Source organism: Labrus mixtus, chromosome 23, assembly GCF_963584025.1.
Source record: "Labrus mixtus chromosome 23, fLabMix1.1, whole genome shotgun sequence".
Lineage (NCBI taxonomy): Eukaryota > Metazoa > Chordata > Actinopteri > Labriformes > Labridae > Labrus > Labrus mixtus.
Window position 1 is genome coordinate 7,205,881 of NC_083634.1, and position 22,437 is coordinate 7,228,317.

At 45.2% G+C, this 22,437-nt stretch overlaps 2 protein-coding genes across 4 annotated transcripts in view; one reads left to right on the plus strand and one right to left on the minus strand.

Moving 5' to 3' along the window:
• Window positions 1–22,437, plus strand: part of LOC132959001 (peroxisomal acyl-coenzyme A oxidase 3-like) — a 112,749-nt gene that overhangs the window by 11,065 nt on the left and 79,247 nt on the right. The gene's annotated exons all lie outside the window — the stretch shown is intronic.
• On the minus strand, window positions 1,361–17,644 carry mtm1 (myotubularin 1). 3 transcript variants are annotated; one of them, XR_009666839.1, is made up of 17 exons: window positions 17,553–17,613; window positions 14,638–14,719; window positions 13,658–13,730; window positions 11,890–11,984; window positions 11,696–11,806; window positions 11,335–11,436; window positions 10,238–10,321; window positions 9,233–9,382; window positions 8,873–9,058; window positions 8,585–8,767; window positions 8,071–8,226; window positions 7,294–7,341; window positions 7,105–7,197; window positions 6,860–6,973; window positions 6,469–6,645; window positions 4,233–6,318; window positions 1,361–4,192 (listed from the first exon to the last, which is right to left on the minus strand). XR_009666839.1 is itself a non-coding variant. In XM_061031870.1 (16 exons), the coding sequence occupies exons 2-16, from the start codon at window positions 14,692–14,694 to the stop codon at window positions 6,124–6,126; spliced, it is 1,824 nt and encodes a 607-aa protein (XP_060887853.1). In that variant the 5' UTR covers window positions 14,695–14,719; window positions 17,553–17,644; the 3' UTR covers window positions 1,361–6,123. The 3 variants fall into 3 exon arrangements, 2 of the variants coding, with proteins under 2 accessions (XP_060887853.1, XP_060887855.1); XM_061031870.1 differs by having other exon boundaries at window positions 1,361–6,318; window positions 17,553–17,644; XM_061031872.1 differs by having other exon boundaries at window positions 1,361–6,315.

Sequence of the window (22,437 nt, forward strand, 5' to 3'; positions counted from 1 at the left end):
GGAAGGAGAGGTAGAGGAGAGCAGGAAGGAGAAGAGGATGGAGGATGAGGAGAGGAGGAAGTAGAGGATGAGATGAGAAGAGGAGGGGAGGAGGAGGAAATGATGGAGGATGAGGAGAGGATGAGAAGAGGTGAGGGGGAAGGAGAGGTAGAGGAGAGCAGGAAGGAGGAGGAGAGGATGAAGGATGATGGGAGGAGGAAGGAGAAGAGGATGGAGGATGAGGAGTGGACAGGAGGAAGCAGGAGAGCATGCGGGATGGACCCCTCTGATGCTCCTGATGTGCCCTGCTCAGCTGGTCCAGGTCACATCAGTCTCTGATACATCAACTGTTAGTTTCAGTTTCTACTCCATGTGAGTCTGTGAGGAGATGTGATGAATATAAAGGAGTTTAAAACACCAAAACGTGTTTAATAAAAAATCTTCATTCTTCTGAATCCAGACTTCCTGGAAGTTGAACGTTTTGCAGAAAATATTTACACAAATCCAATGAGATTGATGACTTTAAAGGTCCTATATGTAACTATATGTATAAATCGTGTTTATCGCCCATTAATAAGTGAACGGTTAACCGATGTGAAAAAGTAGATGTTCACTGTCTATCTGTGTTGCCTGTATACAATTTGTACTTGGGTCGAATTTTCTGCGAAAACTCCGGGAAGTGACTTTATATGTGTGTTCTCGACGTCCTCCTAACTCCGTTTACAGAGATCAACAGAAGTGCCTGACTGTCGTAGGATGGAGAGTGAATCTAATATGGAATCTGTTAGTACAAATAAACAACCGGCCTCTAGCACAACACAGACTCCCTTCACAGACTTTCACATGTGTATGTCCACTTACCTCCTCTGTAAACATTATGCCATTAAGTATCAGCGAGAGCGAGCAATAGGTTACAGGTGCAGTACGCTTAACAGCCTGCAGTGTCACTATAACGCGGTATTAAGTCACATAGAGCTCCTTTAACAACTCTTTATGGACGGACAATCCCGCTCTTCCTTTTTCTTTGATGACGTCATTGACAAACTTTGGTTTCACACCATAATGCTGCAACACTTCGCTGGGTGCTGTCAGATGGGGCCCCCTAAGGGAGGTTTCCTACTGTCATTGCAAAATTTGCACATTTTGAGTCACTGATATGGTTTAAAGTTTGTCAGCCCTCAGGGGACCCCTACTGGTCTTGGACCCAAACAGTCGCCTGCCCTGCCTGTTGACAAGCAGCGCCTCTGTTGGACCTAAACGGTTCACATGGCGATAATCCCGCCCTGTAAATAAAGATGAGGATAACATGCTGATACAGAAAGACAGGAGCGCCACAACATGTTGAAGAAATGAAGAAACAAGAGAAGCACAGAGCCAGAAATCCTTAAATTAATTTAATCAGTAATATTTACACATCAGGAGCCATCCAACAGACTGGAGAGGATAAAACAGGATTCAAAGAAATATGTCTGAAATGTTTTCTCTGTTCTTCTTCCCTTGTTAATGCCAAAAGATCCCCAAACACATTTCATGTGTATCTATAAAAGCAGGCTAAATTATGACACTAAAGCCCTCAAACAACCCCACCCCCCGCCCGACATGAAAGAAAGAGTCAAAGTGAAACAAAGACGGAGAAACTTCTCACATCATCTCGTCTGATCCACAAACATCCTCCAGACGAGTGTCCGTCTTTTCATCCCAAATCAAAGGAAACACACGAATACTAACGTAAACCGACCATTTCCGCAAGACGTCACGTTCCTTTTTATAAAACTGGAAGATTGTACACTACAGAAAATAATTGTATTTTACAACAATAGAACTTTAGGCAGTAAAATAGGTTTTAATTGAGGTAATTACATCATGGTTCTTGTACAGAGTATAAAATAAAAAAAATAGATTTATCTCTTTTATTCCCTAAAAACATCCGACAGACGCACGCTTCTCGTGTGGCGGTCGCTTCTTTTTCTGTCGCTGTCCTTTCATCAAAAAACCTCCTTAAACCAGATCAAACTTTTTATGTCGACGCAGAATCCGTTTGGTAGAACCCGTTAGATCACCTCCACCTGCTCGCTCTGTGACACCCAGGCTCGAGTCGTGTTTGAGTTAAACCGTCGAGTAGAACGTCTAAATACCAAAAGTTTACTTCTTTCTTTTTCCAACAAAGACTCAGGGACAGCTGCCGGCCGATCCTAATAACACTTGTATAAAAGACACCTCGTGTTCATCGACTTTGGCGCCCCCTACGGTTTAGGATTGCCAGGATACCAGAATTTTAGACTTTGATGTGATGCTAGTAAAAATTTTATTACATTGAAACCTGTTTGGTACAACAGCAATACGAGTAGAAGTCCTAGACCCCTGATGTTGGGTTATTTATACAAACTCCTGCACACCAGGAGTACGTTGGCTACCATTGCTCACCAACGTTTAACCATTTCCAGAGAGGTGAACGCGTGAAGACAAGTTCCTGACACCTTTAAAATCCTTCAACTGAAATCACTCTGGACGTTTTCCCTCTCGGTGACAGTCGGTCGTCTGAGTCCAAACCAATCATGTTTAAAGAGAAAATAAATCAATGACAAATAGAGAACGGAAGGATTGAAGCAGCTGAGGGACATTCAGTTTTTTACGTGAACAAATATTTTGCGAACTCCGCCGCGTGCCGACGTTTTTACTTCCACAAGAGTCCGTATCAAAGACTGTCGGCTGGAAAAACTCAGACCGTTCAAAGTGCTCTAAAAGGCTGCCAGCTAGGTGATCTCAGAAGAGTGCTTTGGAGTATTTTGATGCATTAGTCTGCAGCTGACCCCGGGTCTTCTCAACGTAGGTCTTGGGCGAACATCCGCCGCACACTAAATGTTACGACCTTTACTCGTAGTCTTTCTTTGGGACTGTGAACCAGCGAGCAGTCGACCTCAAACATGACTTAGACAAAGGCGGAGAAAGTCTCTATCTGCAGAGGTGGAGGTGATTCTAACAAGAATCAAGGCACAAATCTGGACAAGACCTGACACACTGTGAAGAATGACTTATTGCACCTCGTTCAAATGGAAACAGACACACTGCTCGCACAACACCTGCACAAACTGCCTCCAACTTCCTGAAAACACAGTCCGAGCTTCACTCTGAGGTCTTCCATCAGAGAGGATGCTTCTGTAGGAAGTCAAGGAATCTGTAGAGGCGCAAACAGGGAGGAGATACTTTGGGTATCAAGGATTCCAGAAGTTAGTTCCCTCCCAAAGAACTTCTAGGTGGTCCCATTCAATCAGCAACCCCCTTTAAGACCTGAGCTGACAATGCCTAATCAAGGTCAGGGCCTCAGCATGAAGTGAACCCAAGATACAGACATTGATCCACTCAACCCAGAGTCAGGACCAAGATTTGCTGCCATGCTTTGACACGTTTACACAGAGTGCCGAAGCTTCAGTGTGGATGCATCTTGTAGAAACTGAACCTTAGTCTTAACAGAATGGAGAATCCTTCTGGAACCAGCAAGTCCTCACACTCTCACACTCAGCTCTACAAAGCAACACACATTTGAAGTGCTCGTCACTTCTTTGAAAGAAAGAGTGAAATAAGAAAGGGATGATTTAGATTTTTTGGGTGCAGATTGAAAAGCTTCACATGATGGTAATAATTTCATGGTGTTCTTGTTCTTTGGAGACTTCGAGGTTTATCGACCCTGTTTAAGTTTGGGGGGTTAAAGCTCCTTAATTAAAGCGCCTACTGAAAACCGACTGGCTGGTTTTAGGGGAGCTTTACGGGGACTTCTATGGACAGGCTGGTTTTATGGGAACTTTACGGGGACTTCTGTGGACAGGCTGGTTTTAGGGGAACTTTACGGGGACTTCTGTGGACTGGCCTGTTTTAGGAGAAGTTTACGGGGACTTCTATGGACTGGCCTGTTTTAGGAGAAGTTTACGGGGACTTCTGTGGACAGGCTGGTTTTAGGGGAACGTTACGAAGACTTCTATGGACTGGCTGGTTTTATGGGAACTTTACTGGGACTTCTATGGACAGGCTGGTTTTAGGGGAACTTTACGGGGACTTCTGTGGACAGGCTGGTTTTAGGGGAACTTTACGTGGACTTCTGTGGACAGGCTGGTTTTAGGGGAACTTTACGGGGACTTCTGTGGACTGGCTGGTTTTAGGGGAACTTTACGGGGACTTCTGTGGACAGGCCGGTTTTAGGGGAACTTTACGGGGACTTCTGTGGACAGGCCGGTTTTAGGGGAACTCTACGGGGACACCAATCAGCTTTATTTATAAGCCCCCTCCCAAAAGCCCGACCTGCATGTTGCCAATTAAGACAGTTTGCATATTTCCTGCAATATTTGATCATTAAAAACAATAAAAGACCGAATATTGTGTGTGTAGTACTTGTTCTTTGTGGCTGTGGTATCAACCAGGTATTAAAATAATTTGATTTCTACAAGAAACATATTGAAGTTTAAAATTCTGGTATGGTGATGACCCCTGTGGGCAGGTCAGCTGACGCTCCAGTCTGGGTCCGACTTATTATCGGGAGGATAAATGTATCTAAACATTTCTAAATGTCAGTAAACCAGTTTAAAGTGTTGAAAAGATGTTTCCTGTGAGTTGTCTTGTGATTGTTACAGAATCACGAGACCTCAGACAACCAAAGAAGCGGTTGGAATCACGTTCCCTTCACAAAGCCGGTAACTGGAGCCAGTTGCAAACTTTTAGAGTTCAAGTGGAAAAGTCAAAGAAACTGTTGCACACTAAACTAAGAGCTGTCCGAAAGGCACCGTGCTTCAGATCACCTGTGAGCGTTCTGGGATGGAGGACAGATTATCTACCAAAGAGGGAACAGAGGGTATGTGAGAGGGATGGAGAACCCTGTCCCGGTCTGTAAGGCCATCATTGACTGACTGTGTTCAGGATCAGAGGCCAGCACCGCTTCATTCCCTTACACGCTCTTCAGCACCTGAAGATAAAGTTCTAATTCTATCTAAGCTTTGTTCATAAAGTTAATCACTGATTATTCTAACCTCATGAGAACTGTTTGAGTCTGTCAGAGGAACTGACACAAGTCTCACAGACGCCGCCTCCGCCGCCACATACCAGACAGACTCAGCTCTCACCGGATCGATCTCTACATGGACCTACTCTTCATTGGGCAACGACACTCAGCAGCAGTGCAGCAGGTAGCAACAGGTGTGAAGACATGTTGGTGACACACAGGACACAGGTGAGCATGTATCAGGACACGTGCAGGAGACACGTTCAGGTGGATCTCTTTAAAGAAGCCTTGTGTGAGCTCAGACTGCAGGTAAGAAACACCTGAGTGGATTTAAACCACATGCCTTACATACATCTGGACTTCAGGATCTTTGTTTTTCTCAATGTCTGTCGGAACTGTCTGAGAATATTCTTCCTTCAAGTTTCTTCATAAAAACATAGATCCCTCCAGTGGAGACAGGATATCATGCTCTTTTTTTGGATGGAGTTTGGTTGTTATCTGATTAAACATGAACAGACTCTCAACGCTGAGAGACTTTCAGGAAACAGTTTCACGTGAACTCACTTGAGCTTAAAATAATCAAACTTGTGCTGACTATCGGACTCGATTCAAGTTTCCTGATAATAATCGAACGTCTGGCTACGACATCGGTAACTTTGTACGCAGCTCTCCGATGCAGAAGAATGAAGAATGGAGGTTGATCATTTAGAGCGATCCCTGCAAGGTGTCCTGTGTGTCCCGTGTGTGTGTGTGTGTGTGTGTGTGTTGAAGCCCTTGGACATAAAGCAACTGTTCGTGTTTAAGGCTTCTTTGTTCGAGTGTGTGTAAAAAAGTGTGTTAAAGGCTGTACTGTGACATATTGCATAAATCACCATCATCATCATCAACATCATCATCATCACCATCATTATCACCATCCTCACCTCTGTGTCGTTAAAACCTCACGATCAAATCTAAATCTTATTAGCATTCTGAGTTAGCACTGCACATTAGCATGGTTAGCTCCCTGTGACACACAAACCAGAACAGGACATAAGTGCAAGAGACTGTGTGTGAGTGTGTGTGTATGTGTGTGTGTGTGTGTGTGTGTGTGTGTGTGTGTGTGTGTGTGTGTGTGTCTGTGTGTGTGTGTGAGTGTGTGTGTGTGTGAGCAGCCCTCAGAGCGGAGTGTGTAGGTGTGTGTACTGCTGTGAAGGAGGGGAGGAAGGAGAGGGGGAGGTGTTGGGGCCGGGGCTGTTGGCATGGCGTGGAGAGGGGGACGAGTCAGAGAGCTGCAACTCCTCCAGCTTCTTCAAGTACTCGTCTCTGAGTGCCAACAGCTCCTTGTAGCGCTGCTCCACGGGACTCTGCTGCTGCAACGCACACAAACAGGACACACATGCATGATGTTAATTTAGTAAATTATGATAACCTGGGAAGGAAGTGACCATATTTGGACATGTGGGAGAAGCTTGAGGGGAGCGCTCCTCATACTGTCGGTTGTACTGCATGTTCCTTGTTACCTGCTGTCGCATACGGGGGTTCCAGCGGATGTAGTAAGTCACCCACAGCTCTAGGTGGCGCATGCTGGCCACCGGGTACAGGACTCTGCCGGACTCAGGGGTGTAGAATGGGTTTAAATAATTCTCCATCTTACTGTTGACCAGAGACCAGAGAGACACAGTCTTCAACCGCAGCTCCTGCAGACACAGAAAGGAGAGGCCGTGAGGCATTCAATGACACAAAGACAGAGAGGTCGATGATGATACCTTCACTGACCCCCAGGGACAGGCAGAGGGAAACAAAAGTATTTAATGTGTGATTGAGGTGTGACCTGGATGTAGATCATTTATAGTTCAGTTGAGGTAAGTGTGTGGTTGAGGTGTAGTTCGTCAGGATTCAGGTGTGTCTTACGTGCTGGTCTCGTGCGCTCTCACAGTTGTAGAGAAACGTCCCAAAGCGACAGCTGTACAGGTGATCCAGGATGGTCAGCAGGAGGCGCTCATTGAACTCAAAGGCTGTGGGAAACTAAGAGGAGAGGGGAGACAAGGAGGAGAGGAGTCATAAATCAGTAATGTATATGTGTGTATATATTTATGAGGTTAAATCAAACACCAGAGAGTAAAGATCACCATCATTAGTAAGGGTCGTGATCGTACCTGTTTGGTCATCTGCCACACACAGTCGATGAACTGAACAAAGATGGGAGATCTGTCCTGATCAGCATGGTTCTTATCTCCGTGTCCTATCCTCTGCTCACACAGAGACACACACACACACACAGATTAATAATGAAGTGAGACTAAACTTTGACCATCCTGAAGACTAAGGATTTAAAAGTTTCTTACTGATGCGAACTTGTGTCCAAAGCTGATCCACTCTTTCTCAATCAGAACCTGAAACAACACAAACATTGGAAGGGTTCAGTAAGTCAACAGACAGTACAGTACTGTGGTGGTCTGACAGATGTGTAGATTGTGGCTGCTGTGGTGGTCTGACAGATGTGTAGATTGTAGCTGCTGTGTTGGTCTGACAGATGTGTAGATTGTGGCTGCTGTGTTGGTCTGACAGATGTGTAGTTTGTAGCTGCTGTGTTGGTCTGACAGATGTGTAGATTGTGGCTGCTGTGTTGGTCTGACAGATATGTAGATTGTGGCTGCTGGCTGCTGTGGTGGTCTGACAGATGTGTAGATTGTAGCTTCTGTGTTGGTCTGACAGATGTGAAGATTGTAGCTGCTGTGGTGGTCTGACAGATGTGTAGATTGTAGCTGCTGTGGTGGTCTGACAGATGTGTAGATTGTAGCTGCTGTGGTGGTCTGACAGATGTGTAGATTGTGGCTGCTGTGGTGGTCTGACAGATGTGTAGATTGTAGCTGCTGTGGTGGTCTGACAGATGTGTAGATTGTGGCTGCTGTGGTGGTCTGACAGATGTGTAGATTGTGGCTGCTGTGGTGGTTGGATCTTAAGATTGTTTACACGATCAGAAGCTTTCTAACGATATAGGTCAGGAGTGATATTAATAAACATCAGCTGTGTAAATCATCATGATCTTTATCATGAAATACTCCTGAGACTCTGTCAGATTCTCCCCAGGTGAAAGCTCACCGTGCTGTACAGAAACTGACCTGAAACCCTCGCAGCGTGCGGTAGTGACTGTCCAACATGAGCATACTCAGAGAGGTGAGCTGAGCCGTCCTATCCCAGCCGTCGCTGCAGTGAACCACCACCGAGTTTCCACCTGACACCTTATCGGCCACCTGGATGGCTCCTGACAGGACCAGCTGCAGAAACCAATGATACTCTTTATTAAGCTGTTCATTCATATAGTAAAACATTCATTTGAACCTGAGGGAGAAAGTTCACATTCAAATGAGCCATTCAGCTTAAAAACATTCAGTCTATCAGCCCATCAAGGCGTCTGAAGTAGTTTGGAGTGTGATCCAGCAGAGGGCGCTCTCAGCATTACTTAACCATTGCATGACCCTAACATTTTGTGAAAGAGGGCAAAACTTCTTTTTCAAAAAGCTGCCAACTTATTTGTGCAACTTAGACCGTGCTCTGTGTGTTTTTAAAGCTTTACAATAACAGAGATTGTATCGTTTGAAAAACATGTGGTATCAAAAATCTGGATGGCCGTACCTTGATGTGTTCGAGCCAGTGCGTGGACTCTAAACTGGACAACCAGTGGGACTCCTCCACATTGGGGTAGACGATGTCTTTGAGTTTCTTCAGGGACTCTCTCATCACGTGGATGTTCTGGATGTCCAGGAAGATCAGCTCTGCATTCTGATACTCGTCGCCCTCGTAGCCTCCTCCGGTCGCCTGTAGGGGGAGATGAAGAGGATCAGCTTCTGATGTACATCACGAGTAGTGGAAACATTCAGTATAAAAATGGATGAGATGTGTGGCTTAGACATAAAAGCTCACTTTATTGGCCACGGCATTGACGTTGGGCCGGGCGTCGTAGATGGTGAGCTTGGTGGTGTCATTGGCCTCTCTGATCAGGTCGAGGTAACGCTCATCGTCTCTGTTCCTTTTACCCGACATCCCGACCAGAGGCTGACTGCAGCGCACGATCACCGCCTGGTTCTCCCTGTGGATCCACGACAGAACCTGAGGAGAAAACACACACAAACTGTTTACCTGCTGCAGACGTTACAGTCTGTTTACCTGCTGCAGGCGTTACAGTCTGTTTACCTGCTGCAGACAGTCATTATCTTTCCATGTTAATAAAGTGAATCTAAAATAATCTCGACTCAAACTGATCCTGGTTCAGTTTTCTCTTACCGGTATGCGTGCTCTGGACCTGAAGGCGGCGACTCTCCTCAGGTCTTCTTCTTTACTCTTAAAGGGAACAGCGAGCACGGTGGGGTAGGTGTCACACAGCTCGTAGTTCTTATTGATGAACGTTATACGCCACTTATTGTTGGGTAAGCCCTGAAACACAGAGAGAGGCTCAGTCAGAGAAAAGTCCGGCTTTGTTAACGTGACACCAGTGGAACTACGAGGCTCTGCCAGTGTTTACGTTGGTTTGTTTACTTATTCAGGGTTTATGCAGTGTTTTCAAGTTCAAAGACAGAGTCTGTTTCTTTGTCCTTCAAAATAAAATACAGACTTCTCCTAAAGTAAAGCTGCTCCATTTGTACTGGTTGAAACTAGGGCCCAACCAATATGCCTTTTTTAGGTCGATAAAAATACTGATATAAGAGAGACAAAACAATCAGATACCGATATATCTGCCGATATCTTTCGTCTACCCATCTTCAATCTGTTGATCCCTCAGTTATCAAACACTTGTGGTAAAGATTTATAATGAAGAGAAGATGGTCACTCAGCTGGAAAGTAACTGAGCATGTACGAGCATCACGCTCGACTCTCTGCAGAGTGATGATGCTCCTTGTAATCCATATAGTGCCCTCTGCTGGTGACAGAGAACTGCTAGTGTAATACAATGAAGCTCAAATGAAATGATATCTGACTGGTGAATAAATCTGTAATATCTGTGCATATCTCAGATTAAATTAGCCGATACTTATAGTCACTGGATGAGATGATATCGGCTGATATTATTGGCTGGTCGATGAATCAGTCGGGCTCTAGTTGAAGAGGAACGTTTTGGGGGGTTATTTTATTTCAGGATCCTTTGAAGAGGATTATTCAGGGAGCAGGTTGGTCCTCTCTGACCTCATCCCACTCTCTGCCTCCATGTTTTATTCACACACCTACTCTAAACGATGACGCACCAGCTCACAGTTTAATCCTTATTATGATATTACTGCTGCTGATCCTCACCTGCCGTCTGAACTCCTCGATGGGTTTGTAGACGCTCCAGCCGTTCTCCTCGTACTTCTCCTGAGTCACGAACGCAAACAGAGGCTGGATGGACGAGAGAGAGGGGGATGGAGAGAGAGAGAGAAAGAGAGAAGCATGGTGAGGTTTTGACGTCTCACAGAAACATTTATTGTGTAGAAGTCTCCTGATGAACAAACTCTGATCTGTTGTTCGTACCGTCCCTGACACTGGCGCTCGCTGCGTCTCAGTTTCCAGTCAAATGTTTTCTGCAGCTGATTTTAAAGATCTGTGATAACTAATAAAACTCTGTTGACTCTTTGTGTTCCTCCTCGAGACTGCAGCAGTAACGCAGACAAACGGGAGCATAAGTGGAGATGAGAATGAAGGTTTTCTCAGAAATGTTTGGTCTCACACGGCGTGCAGATGGAGCTGCAGCGTGGGCGCTGAGCTGTGTGTCACAGTGTGAGGAGGCTGCAGCTCTCATGTTTTAACATCCTGCACTAAATACTGATTCAAACACTAACTCAGCCAGAAGCAGAATACAAATATGGATTCCTGCTTTAATTACCATCAGTGCAGGCAGAGCGGCGTTCTGTTTCAATCATCTGAGACATGTTGTAGGGTCGTCATGGTAACACGACTTAAGAGTAGCTTCTAGTTCAAACATAAACAGAATGATCGGGAAAACCACGGCGACCTCAGCACCCGATACCGGAGAGGTTCTTGTTCCTGAACAAACATGTTGGCAACGTTTTCTCTTCCGTCTCGTCATGCCGGCCTGACCACACAGACACGTTTTGATGCTATGGATCGTTACATAACAGATTAAATTGATTTAAAACACCAGGTATCAAAGTTTGTGACAACTTTGGTTCGTCGCTAGGCGTTAAATCTTCGATAGTTTTTATTCAGTAGGTGGCAGTAGAGCAGCCTGCGTACGCCGCAAAATTAAACTACACGACGACACGGTGCAGACTGCGAGCCCTGTGATTGGTCCACACTTCTCTCTCATGTCAAACATCAGGAGTCTGGTTATGTGGGGGGATAAACATGTGTGTGTGTATGTGTGTAGTGAAGCTCTGTGTGTGTCTTCTTACCAGGCCGTGTGAGAGGGGGAAGGCGTGTCTGAAGAGGAGGTCAAAGAGGTCTCTCCTGCTGTGACCTTCCTGCTTCAACGCAAACCTCAGGTTCCTCATGTCCTGAAGAAAAGGGAGAGAAACAGGAGAGACAAGACTTTACAACAATCAAACACACACACTCAGAGACACACACAGATACACACACACGCACAGAGAGACACACAAACACACACAGATACACACACAGAGACACACACTGAGACACACACACACAGATACACACAAACACACAGAGACACACAAACACACACACACAGACACACACACACACACACACAGACACACACACACACACACACACACACTCCTCCTCTCACACCTTGCAGGTGATATCCAGGCCGTACGAGTTCTCTCCTCTGCTTGAAGCCCCGCCCATCTTCTCCACCCGGCTGATGGCGCCCAGAGGAACGTCCAACATGACGGCGACGTCCTGCAGAGAACAGTGGTGATGATGTGATGATGTTTCTGGTGTGTGATCGTATTACATGATTTATTACTGAGGCGAACACTCACGGCGTCCGAGCTCTTGAAGTAGAGTCTGAAGTTGGTGATCAACACTTTTCCTTTCACTGCTGCGTTGTAAGGACACATGTACATGACGTCTTTATCTGCACACACACAGATCATCAGTTAAACATCAGCAGCTCTGACACACACAGATCATCACTGTAACTCTGCTGCTTCCTCTCCTCTCAGCAGCTTCGTGTGTTTGCTGACGGAGAGTTCTGTGAGAGCAGCTCACGTGCAGAGAAGAGGAAGAAGAGGCGTGCAGAGAGAGTGTGGCTAAAAATACAATCATGAGTACATCTGTGAACGGCGGTTCTAAGACTAAAAGAGACAAAAAGAAGCTGCTCCACGGTGGTGACTGTATCTGCAGAGACCCTGTCCTCTGACAGGAATTTACTGTTCTGATTGACTCTGGATGTTTCTGGTGGTGCTGGTGTGTTTCCTCTAGCCAATGACAGCGCAGCAGGTGAGATTAGGGGTGGATACATTTCAGTGATTGGATGCCATTCAAACCGGCGAATCATCCATGTCTGTAATTTGTAAAGTAAAACTTCAAGGGCCAATTACAGATATCATCTCCCACACCTCACTCAGCAGCTCAGTCCTTTGTGGCGTTGGAAACTGTGCTGGTCGTTCTAATCCAAGGTGTGGACAGCTTTTTAAATTCAGTCGGCTCACCTCGCCACACGGTGGCCGATTCTAAACTCCATCAGAGAAACCAGCCGTCGTAGAGAGACTAATGTTCCTGTCACGAGTTCAGAGCGCTCGTTGACTGGTTGTTTGTAGAAGTGGACCAGACGTGGTCGTCTTCTTCTTCTACACCTGGCAGGGTGTACGCTGTGACGTGTGATGCTGCCCCCAGAGACGGGGAGGTCATCATGCAGCGCCTCAACGTCTTTGATCAGAAATGTCAGTAAATAAAAACTTATCTCGTGTAAAAGCGCCGCACTGAACACGGACGTAAAGGGGGTAACTACCAAACTACCGGAGGTCACCAGGTGACGCTAATACTGTGAGATACGGCTTCAGTCTCATGGTCCGTCCGGTCTCTTCCCCGACCCTCTGAAACCCACTCTTACCAACAAAACTACATGATGTCATACTCAATGTCAGCTGTTTGACGCTTCAGCTTTAGAGACTTTGCAGAGAGTCTCTGGTTTCCACTCTGTCATTCTCTCACACGTACACAAACAGGACCTGTGGACTACATCAGTGGAGAGATGTGAGGGGGGCTACGCAGGGAGGGGGTTCAGTGCCTTGCTCCAGGGCACCTCGGCAGTACTCGGGAAGTGCCCTGGCACCTCTCCAGCTACCAGAGCAACTTCTGTATTTTTGGTCCTCACTGGGACTTGAACCAGCGACCCTCTGGTCCCTACGGACTGAGCTACTGCCGCCCATGTGTCCATCAATGTGTCAACATGATGAGCACTGAAAGAGATACTAGAAAAAAAGGAGAAAAAGACGAGATCGTGATCATAAAGCGGTGCAGAAAAAATCCATCAGAATGCAGGACAGAAAATGTTTGGTGCTTCTAATGGCAGTTTTCACTTCATTGAAAGAGAATGGTCTGAGAGAATGGTCTTCACTCTCAGGGAGGGTGCAGCCCTCATGTGAGTGTGACTGCAGGTGATTCATCATGTGACGTCTTCTGGTGTAAAGACGCTCAGACAGAAATGCGCCTCACAGTCACAACACTCGCACGTGATCCCCTTCAGGTGTTTATAAAGAGAGCAGGCAGATGAAGGTGTGATGAGAGGGAGCTTCATGTCCTCACCTATGATCCTCTCCTCTCCTGGAAGCAGAGACACGTCTGACAGCAGCTCCATCTTCAGAGACTCTCTGGACGTCTGAAACACACACAAACACACACACAGATTAATTTAAAGAGACAGTGAAGGCTCTCAGCTTCATGTTTGTACTTGGAGCAGGTTTGTGTGAGTAAGCGGAGGTCAGAGGTCAACAGCATCACTGAGACCCTGAGGGTTAAAGGACTAAAGCTCTTAATTCCATTTATTCCCGTCTCCGCTGTTCTCCAGGTGTCCGCTGTGGCCTCTCCTTCTTTTTTTAAAAGTGTCAGATAATGGGGTCACATTCTGAACGGTAAAGTTCAATAAGTAAGATGTGTAGTGAGTGAAATGATAAAGTGACCTTACTATATGATCAGACATTAAGGAAACATGCTATTTTGATTCTGGTCCTGAATGCTCTGGATTTGTTCGGACCAGAGAAGGTAGGCGGTTTTAAGGCACCCCCACACAGCCGTTTTGGACGCCCCTCAGTTTGCCAGACTGAGAGCAGTTATCAGGTCAACAGGTGTTGCAGCGATAGAAGCGGGTAAGAGAACTGGTTCAGATAGAAGTGATTGTACCCGACCTGAAAAGCCTCTGCATGTTTCTAATAAGCTACACGAGCAGAAACGTGCTCAAACTAGGATCAATATTGGAGATGCTTTTGAAAAATGGAGAGAGGTTAGAACACAGAAAGGTTTACAGACCGATGTAGAGCTGGATAAACACTGAAGCTTCAGTGTTCACCACATGGTGACCTGCGTGAGCATGGACTCTAGAGAGGAGGGGGCGGGGGGGGGGGGGGGGGGGGGGTCTCTACGATGTTTAGAATTTAGACCCAGTACCCATTTTAAACACTAGGGGTCAGAGTTAGATATATATTGACGTCTGATCTCCAGGTGCGTCAACAGATGAACTCTGAAAACAGCACAGATGATGTAGCATATTCCACACTGAGTGAACTTACACTGGAGATGCGTGTGTCCAAGGCGTTGGAGTTATAGACGGAGACTGGTGAGGCCATCGCTCAGGGAGGGGGGCTTCACAGGCTGAGAGAGAGAAAGAGAGAGAGTTAATAGGGTGGATCAGCAGTGAATATCCAACTCCAGATTAAATCCAAAGATTTGTTATCAGCAGAACACGGCAGGTATCAGAGTGTTCTCAGTGTTCACACGTTGAGTAGTGTAACGCTGCAGGTCACACACGATAACACTCTCAGTGAAGCTCCTCGCTCTGACTCAGGATGTTTCCATCTGTGTCCTCACATCAGCTCTCCCAGACTTTAACAGACATTTAATCAGAAAGCGGGCAGGAGATACTTGGGGTGAAGCCGCCTGCGTTCACACCAAGCAGCAACCTGTCGAAAAATGAAGTCGACGCTGAAGTGTAAAATCCTGCAGTTTGTCGAGTGTCCACTAGAGGCTGGCTGCAGAAGCACAGGAAGTCACATACACACCCATTCTAAGGGCGCGGTCACACTGGCCATCTGTACCGTGCTGTACTCAAGCACGATTGCCCCCCCCCCCCCGCTGTGCCATTCCCACGCTGGCCGGCACGATTACCTCTTGTACATAACGTCGTAATACAACACATGCACGCTTTATGTTATTATGAAGCGTGCTCAGTTTACAAACAGGTGGATGTCTGCACATCAGAGAAAAACAGAGAGCATGACAGCTACTTTACTGACTTTGCGGCTATATTTTTTATCAGACACAGCAATAAATAAATAAAAAAATAAAATCGATGTGCAGCCGAGTCCGCGCGGATGCACGCACATCGGAGAACAACACAGAGAACATGACAGCTACTTTGTGGCTTATATTGAGTCATTTTAATCAGATACAGTCATGAAACTCTGGATTTCTCCATAATGAAGGCTGTCAGCGTTGTTTACCCGCGTGCTCGTGCATGAAGTGTACCGTGCCGAAGAACACCTCTCCGAAGTGTGCCAAAGCCAAGGAAGTGTACCGTGCCTGAGCACGATACGGAGAGGTCACACTGGCCAAACGAACTGGACTTTAGCGTTGAAGCGTGCTTGGGCACGGTACGGATAGCCAGTGAGACCGCGCCCTAAAAGCCTGTTTTTACAGCAGAGATTAACATGTTTACAGCCTGGTTCAATAAACCAAATAGGTCTGATTAGCTCATGTCTCGATTGGCACACACTGTACAGGGGTTGAATGTTTTGATGACTCATCAGTTTTGATTTTGAGTTTGCATTTCTAGCATGGAGACCGCCATTGATGGGACTCCAGCGCTCCCTGCAGGTGACGGGCGACCTCACTCAGGCATGTTAATATTTACAGTCTGAGTTCACACATGCAGCTCCTCGCGATGATCTCAGGACATGTTCATCATCAGCTCTACGTTAAAGGTGGTCAAGGAGCTGTGTGCACCAATAAGAGGACTTCTTTAACATCATTAACAAACTACCCCTCATCTCTGACTGGAGGAGCCAACAGGTGAGTGACCGTCAGGTGAGTGACAGGTGTGCAGTGTGCATATGGGAGACAGCACAGCTCAGGTAACTCAACTCTGAATACGAGATGAATATATTATTTACAGGCTTGTCAAATCGCAAGACGACCTTTCAAAATAAAACACATCTCAAAGTTGTGAGAGAAAAGGGGACAATGTGCAGCAAAGGCCGAGGTCAGATTCGAACCCACGGCCGTTGAGAAGAGGACTACAGCCTCCGTACATGGGGCACACGCCACAACCGCAAGGCCATCAGCGCCCTGATCACTTTAAACATTCTCATCTGGCTCAGTCTCTCTTTGAAGACGTTCAGACTGAACTGTAAGACGTGTCCACCAATCGTCTCCATGACGACGGCGAGACGAGGGCTGCTCGATGATGTCAGAAATCCTAAACAATCAGGATTATAACCGTCCTCAAATAAGAAAATAAACGTGTCAGACTTATTGAAGTTTAATCTCTGGATCTCATGACTTCTGAGATTTCACTTTCACTTCTCTGTGTGTGCGTGTGCGTGTGGCGCGCGCGCGCGCGTGTGTGTGTGTGTGTGTGTCACAGCCTCTCTCTCGTGTTCAGATAGGTAGGCTACATGTGACAGGCGTGTCATTAAATCTGAGAGGAAACTTTTTAACTTACTAATAAATCACCCAGGAGGTACAGGAGGGAGGAGTCCATGAATAAAAGCAAATAAACGATAAATGATCGAATGTCGGGAGTCTAGGACTGCTGTTTCTGTTGCCATGGTAACCAACAGGTGTCAATATAATTTTATTTGTATTAAAATCACATCAAAGATTAAGCTCCAGGTACTGTGCCACTCTAATATTACAGACAGATTTATTATAAACCAATCACAGCTCTGTTACCAGTTACTCTACCTGCACACACCTGACTGTACCTGAGAGATGACGTGATAAAACCGGGATATGAGGTGTTGATACAGCCCGATCATAGCCAGGTGAACACCTGTTTACACAGGTACAGGACCATTCAGGGTGTAGCACTTAGCTGTGTGTTGACAGCAGCTCCTCGGTGTGAACATAAACACAGAAATACCGTCTTTAAACCTCTTCCACTTCACACAACACAGTCTGGTATCTAACCCGGGTCCGTCTCCGAACCCGTCCACACAGAGCAGGATGAAGCGGGCTGACCCGGGACAAAGCTGACCCGGGACAAAGCTGCTCCTGGAGCCTGAACTGAACTTTTCCAACTCCTCCATTCCAGCAGCTGTGGAGCCGCACCAGGAAACAGCGGAGGCCTACACGCTACGAAAGCTCGTTCCCGCCGAAAAACGGGCTCGTTAAACCCCGCAGAGGAACGAAATATCCGGTAAACCCCCCCGAACACCCCCTGCTGTGACCTCGGGAAGCCTCGCGGAGGCCAAATGTCGGAACTTACCCGCAAAGTGCGATTCTCCCGTGGCTGAATGTCGATCTGTTTCCCTCAAGCCTCAGCAGGAACTTACTCCACGTCACGTGCCGGACTGTCAGGGCGCGGATTGGCTGCTTGTCAAGCTGGAGTTCGCATTGTTTCCTGGGAAATTTAGTTTTTTAAGTAAGCGGCCATGGTTCCTGAAATGGATCAGAAAAGCGCTGTTCTTGTTTTAAATTAAAATTTGTAATTTTTATGATGATAATTTTACGAAATCATCTGCTCTAATTTTTTATTCTGCTCTAACATTTTTTTTATGTTTTTGAATATGTGACTCAAGGAGAGAAGCTCCTTTGTTAAATCTTATCAGCTTTGAGTTTCAGTCCAGATAAAAATTCACACCTTAAACCTCAACATGACTTCATTAAATATAATAACACAACTTAAACTGCTGACCGAGTTCTCCCACAAAGCATCACTCCTCTGATGCGCAATGAGGGGTTAAGAGTCTCTGCATCAGGACCATCCTTCAGCCCTCCATCAATTGCCTAACCAAACAGCCGGTCCATTCAGGTCCACATGGGCCTCAGACCCCCCCACAAACCAGGACTGTTCATCTGGAGGAGGAGCCCCCCCCCCACCTCTGAACGTTTCCCTCAGCAGACTGAAATCTTCTTTTGTGTTTTCCAATAAACTTAAGAATGTTTCATCATGTATTTCTTGTTTCCTCCTCTTCGCTGCGCTGTCGCCTCATACAGACTCTTTTATCAGTTCGTGTTTTTACATGTTTTATTCTTCGTGTACTCGTGCATTCACACAGCTCTGACTATCTCAACTGCAGTTCTCCTTGTATCCAGCAGGGGGCAGTAAAGCCCAGCTGGTTGGTGGTGTAGTCTATTTATAGTTAATTTATCCACAAGCACTTTGCAGCTTCATATCGATTCAATCAATGAAGTGAATTCATGATGAGAACCCACATTTAATCTGTTGTTACTCTCGTTTCATAAACACAGAGGAGCTCTTTGTTTATGTCTGCAGCTTTGTTCATATTTCACTTTAGTTCTTTGTTTTTCTGTGTGCCAACATCGTTATAGGAAATTAATTTAATCCTTGAGTTTGAAGAAGAGAAGCCGAGCGCTCTGATCAAAGTGTCTAGATGTTGAACAAACAAATATTAAAATAAAAGAAATGAAATCAAGAAGTATGAAGTCCAGCACACACAATATTATCCTGTGCAGGCTGTACAAGTTCTTTCCATAAAATAGTGATATCTGAGCCTCTGAGGGGACTAGAGCAGGATGGAAACACTCTCCATAAGAAAGTTTAACGTGCTCGTATGAACACCCACAGCGTGAGCTAGGGAAACGATCTCACGCTCACAGGAACCATTATGTTTCTGCACATGTCACCTGAGGGCCTCCGTAGATAATAAAACTGTTTGAGGATTCGCAGGGATCATAACGACACGACTTCATCGTGAACGACACGACTTCATCGTGAACGACACAACTTCATCGTGAACGTTATGACTTCATCGTGAACGACACGACTTCATGAAGGCTACGACTTCATTGGGATAACAAAGAGGCTGAAGTGTGAGGTGAACCATGGAGAGATGATGAATGACCCAAGGGGAAAGTCCGTCCTCTTAATCACAGATACCTGACTGATCAATGACACCAAGCTGCACTGAGCACGGGCAGAGACATCGACCACGCGGACAAGCGTCAGGTCGCAGCTCGGGTTTAGAAGGAGAGCCACAGGGCAGTAACAGGAGCTCTGATTGGCCAGCTGTCATCTCAGCTGAGAGCATGAACAGGTGTCAGGCTCAGCGGGGTCAAAGGTCAACAGCTGGTGAGCTCTTCGTTTCTATTATTCATCAGTTTTCAGAGCGGAGGAGAATCTATGATGAGATCTTCATATGTTAAAGAGTTGACTCCGTCACTGCTTCAGGAGGAGATTTAAATAACTAAAATCAAACATCATCAAAGTGACACTGATGCATTGTGGGGGATTTGGTGTTCGCAGGTTAAAATCGTCTGATGTGTAACTCTTCATGTTGTTTGTAACTAACGTAACGTGTGGTCATGTTTGTAACTAACGTAACGTGTGGTCATGTTGTTTGTTACTAACATAACGTGTGGTCATGTTCGTTACTAAAGTAACATGTGGTCATGTTGTTTGTTACTAACATAACATGTGGTCATGTTCGTTACTAAAGTAACGTGTGGTCATGTTGTTTGTAACTAACGTAACGTGTGGTCATGTTGTTCGTAACTAACGTAACGTGTGATCATGTTTGTAACTAAGGTAACGTGTGGTCATGTTGTTCGTAACTAACATAACGTGTTGTCATGTTGTTCGTAACTAACGTAACGTAAGGTCATGTTGTTCTTAACTAACATTACGTGTCATGTTGTTCGTAACTAACGTAACGTGTCATGTTGTTCGTAACTAACGTAATGTGTCATGTTGTTCGTAACTACTGTAACGTGTGGTAATGTTGTCCGTAACTAACGTAACCTGTGGTCATGTTGTTTGTAACTAAGGTAACGTGTGATCATGTTTGTAACTAAGGTAACGTGTGGTCATCTTGTTCGTAACTAACGTAACGTGTCGTCATGTTGTTCGTAACTAACGTAATGTAAGGTCATGTTGTTCTTAACTAACATAACGTGTCATGTTGTTCGTAACTAACGTAACGTGTCATGTTGTTCGTAACTACTGTAACGTGTGGTAATGTTGTCCGTAACTAACGTAACCTGTGGTCATGTTGTTCAAAACTAACGTAACGTGTGCTCATGTTGTTTGTAACTAAGGTAACGTGTGGTCATCTTGTTCGTAACTAACGTAACATGTCGTCATGTTGTTCGTTACTACCGTAATGTGTGGTCATGTTGTTCGTAACTAATGTAACATGTTGTCATGTTCGTAACTAGCGTAACGTGTGGTCATGTTGTTCGTAACTAACGTAACGTGTGATCATGTTTGTAACTAAGGTAACGTGTGGTCATCTTGTTCGTAACTAACGTAACGTGTCGTCATGTTGTTCGTAACTAACGTAATGTAAGGTCATGTTGTTCGTAACTAACATAACGTGTCATGTTGTTCATAACTAATGTAACCTGTGGTAATGTTGTCCGTAACTAACGTAACCTGTGGTCATGTTGTTTGAAACTAACGTAATGTAAGGTCATGTTGTTCGTAACTAACATAACGTGTCATGTTGTTCATAACTAATGTAACCTGTGGTAATGTTGTCCGTAACTAACGTAACCTGTGGTCATGTTGTTCGAAACTAATGTAACGTGTGGTCATGTTGTTTGTAACTAAGGTAACGTGTGGTCATCTTGTTCGTAACTAATGTAACGTGTCGTCATGTTGTTCGTTACTACCGTAATGTGTGGTCATGTTGTTTGTAACTAAGGTAACGTGTGGTCATCTTGTTCGTAACTAACGTAACGTGTCGTCATGTTGTTCGTTACTACCGTAATGTGTGGTCATCTTGTTCGTAACTAACCTAACGTGTCGTCATGTTCTTCGTAACTAACGTAACGTAAGGTCATGTTGTTCGTAATGTGTCATGTTGTTCGTAACTAACGTAACGTGTGGTAATGTTGTTCGTAACTAACGTAACCTGTGGTCATCTTGTTCGTAACTAGCGTAATGTGTGGTCATGTTGTTCGTAACTAATGTAACATGTTGTCATGTTCGTAACTAGCGTAACGTGTGGTCATGTTGTTCGTAACTAACGTAAATTGTTGTCATGTTCATAACTAACGTAACGTGTGGTCATGTTGTTCGTAACTAACGTAACGTGTGGTCATCTTGTTCGTTACTAACCTAACGTGTCGTCATGTTGTTCGTAACTAACGTAAGGTCATGTTGTTCGTAACGTGTCATGTTGTTCGTAACTAACGTAACGTGTGGTAATGTTGTCCGTAACTAACGTAACCTGTGGTCATGTTGTTCGAAACTAACGTAACGTGTGGTCATGGTGTTTGTAACTAAGGTAAGGTGTGGTCATGTTGTTCGTTACTAACGTAACATGTGGTCATGTTGTTTGTAACTAACGTAATGTGTGGTCATGTTGTTCGTTACTAACATAATGTGTGGTCATGTTGTTCGTAACTAACGTAACGTGTCGTCATGTTGTTCGTAACTAACGTAACGTAAGGTCATGTTGTTCGTAACGTGTCATGTTATTCTTAACTAACGTAACGTGTCATGTTGTTCATAACTAACGTAACGTGTGGTAATGTTGTCCGTAACTAATGTAACCTGTGGTCATGTTGTTCGAAACTAACGTAACGTGTGGTCATGGTGTTTGTAACTAAGGTAAGGTGTGGTCATCTTGTTCGTAACTAACGTAACGTGTCGTCACGTTGTTCGTTACTAACGTAATGTGTGGTCATGTTGTTCGTAACTGACGTAACATGTTGTCATGTTCGTAACTAACGTATCGTGTGGTCATGTTGTTCGTAACTAACGTAAATTGTTGTCATGTTGTTCGTTACTAACGTAACGTGTGGTCATGTTGTTCGTTACTAACGTAACGTGTGGTCATGTTGTTTGTTACTAACATAACGTGTGGTCATGTTCATTACTAATGTAACGTGTGGTCATGTTGTTTGTAACTAACGTAATGTGTGGTCATGTTCGTTACTAACATAATGTGTGGTCATGTTGTTCGTAACTAACGTAACTTCATGTTGTTCATTACTAATGTAACGTTGTGTGGTCATGTTGTTCGTAACTAACGTAAATTGTTGTCATGTTCGTAACTAACATAACGTGTGGTCATGTTGTCCGTAACTAACGTAACGTGTGGTCATCTTGTTCGTAACTAACCTAACGTGTCGTCATGTTGTTCGTAACTAATGTAACGTAAGGTCATGTTGTTTGTAACGTG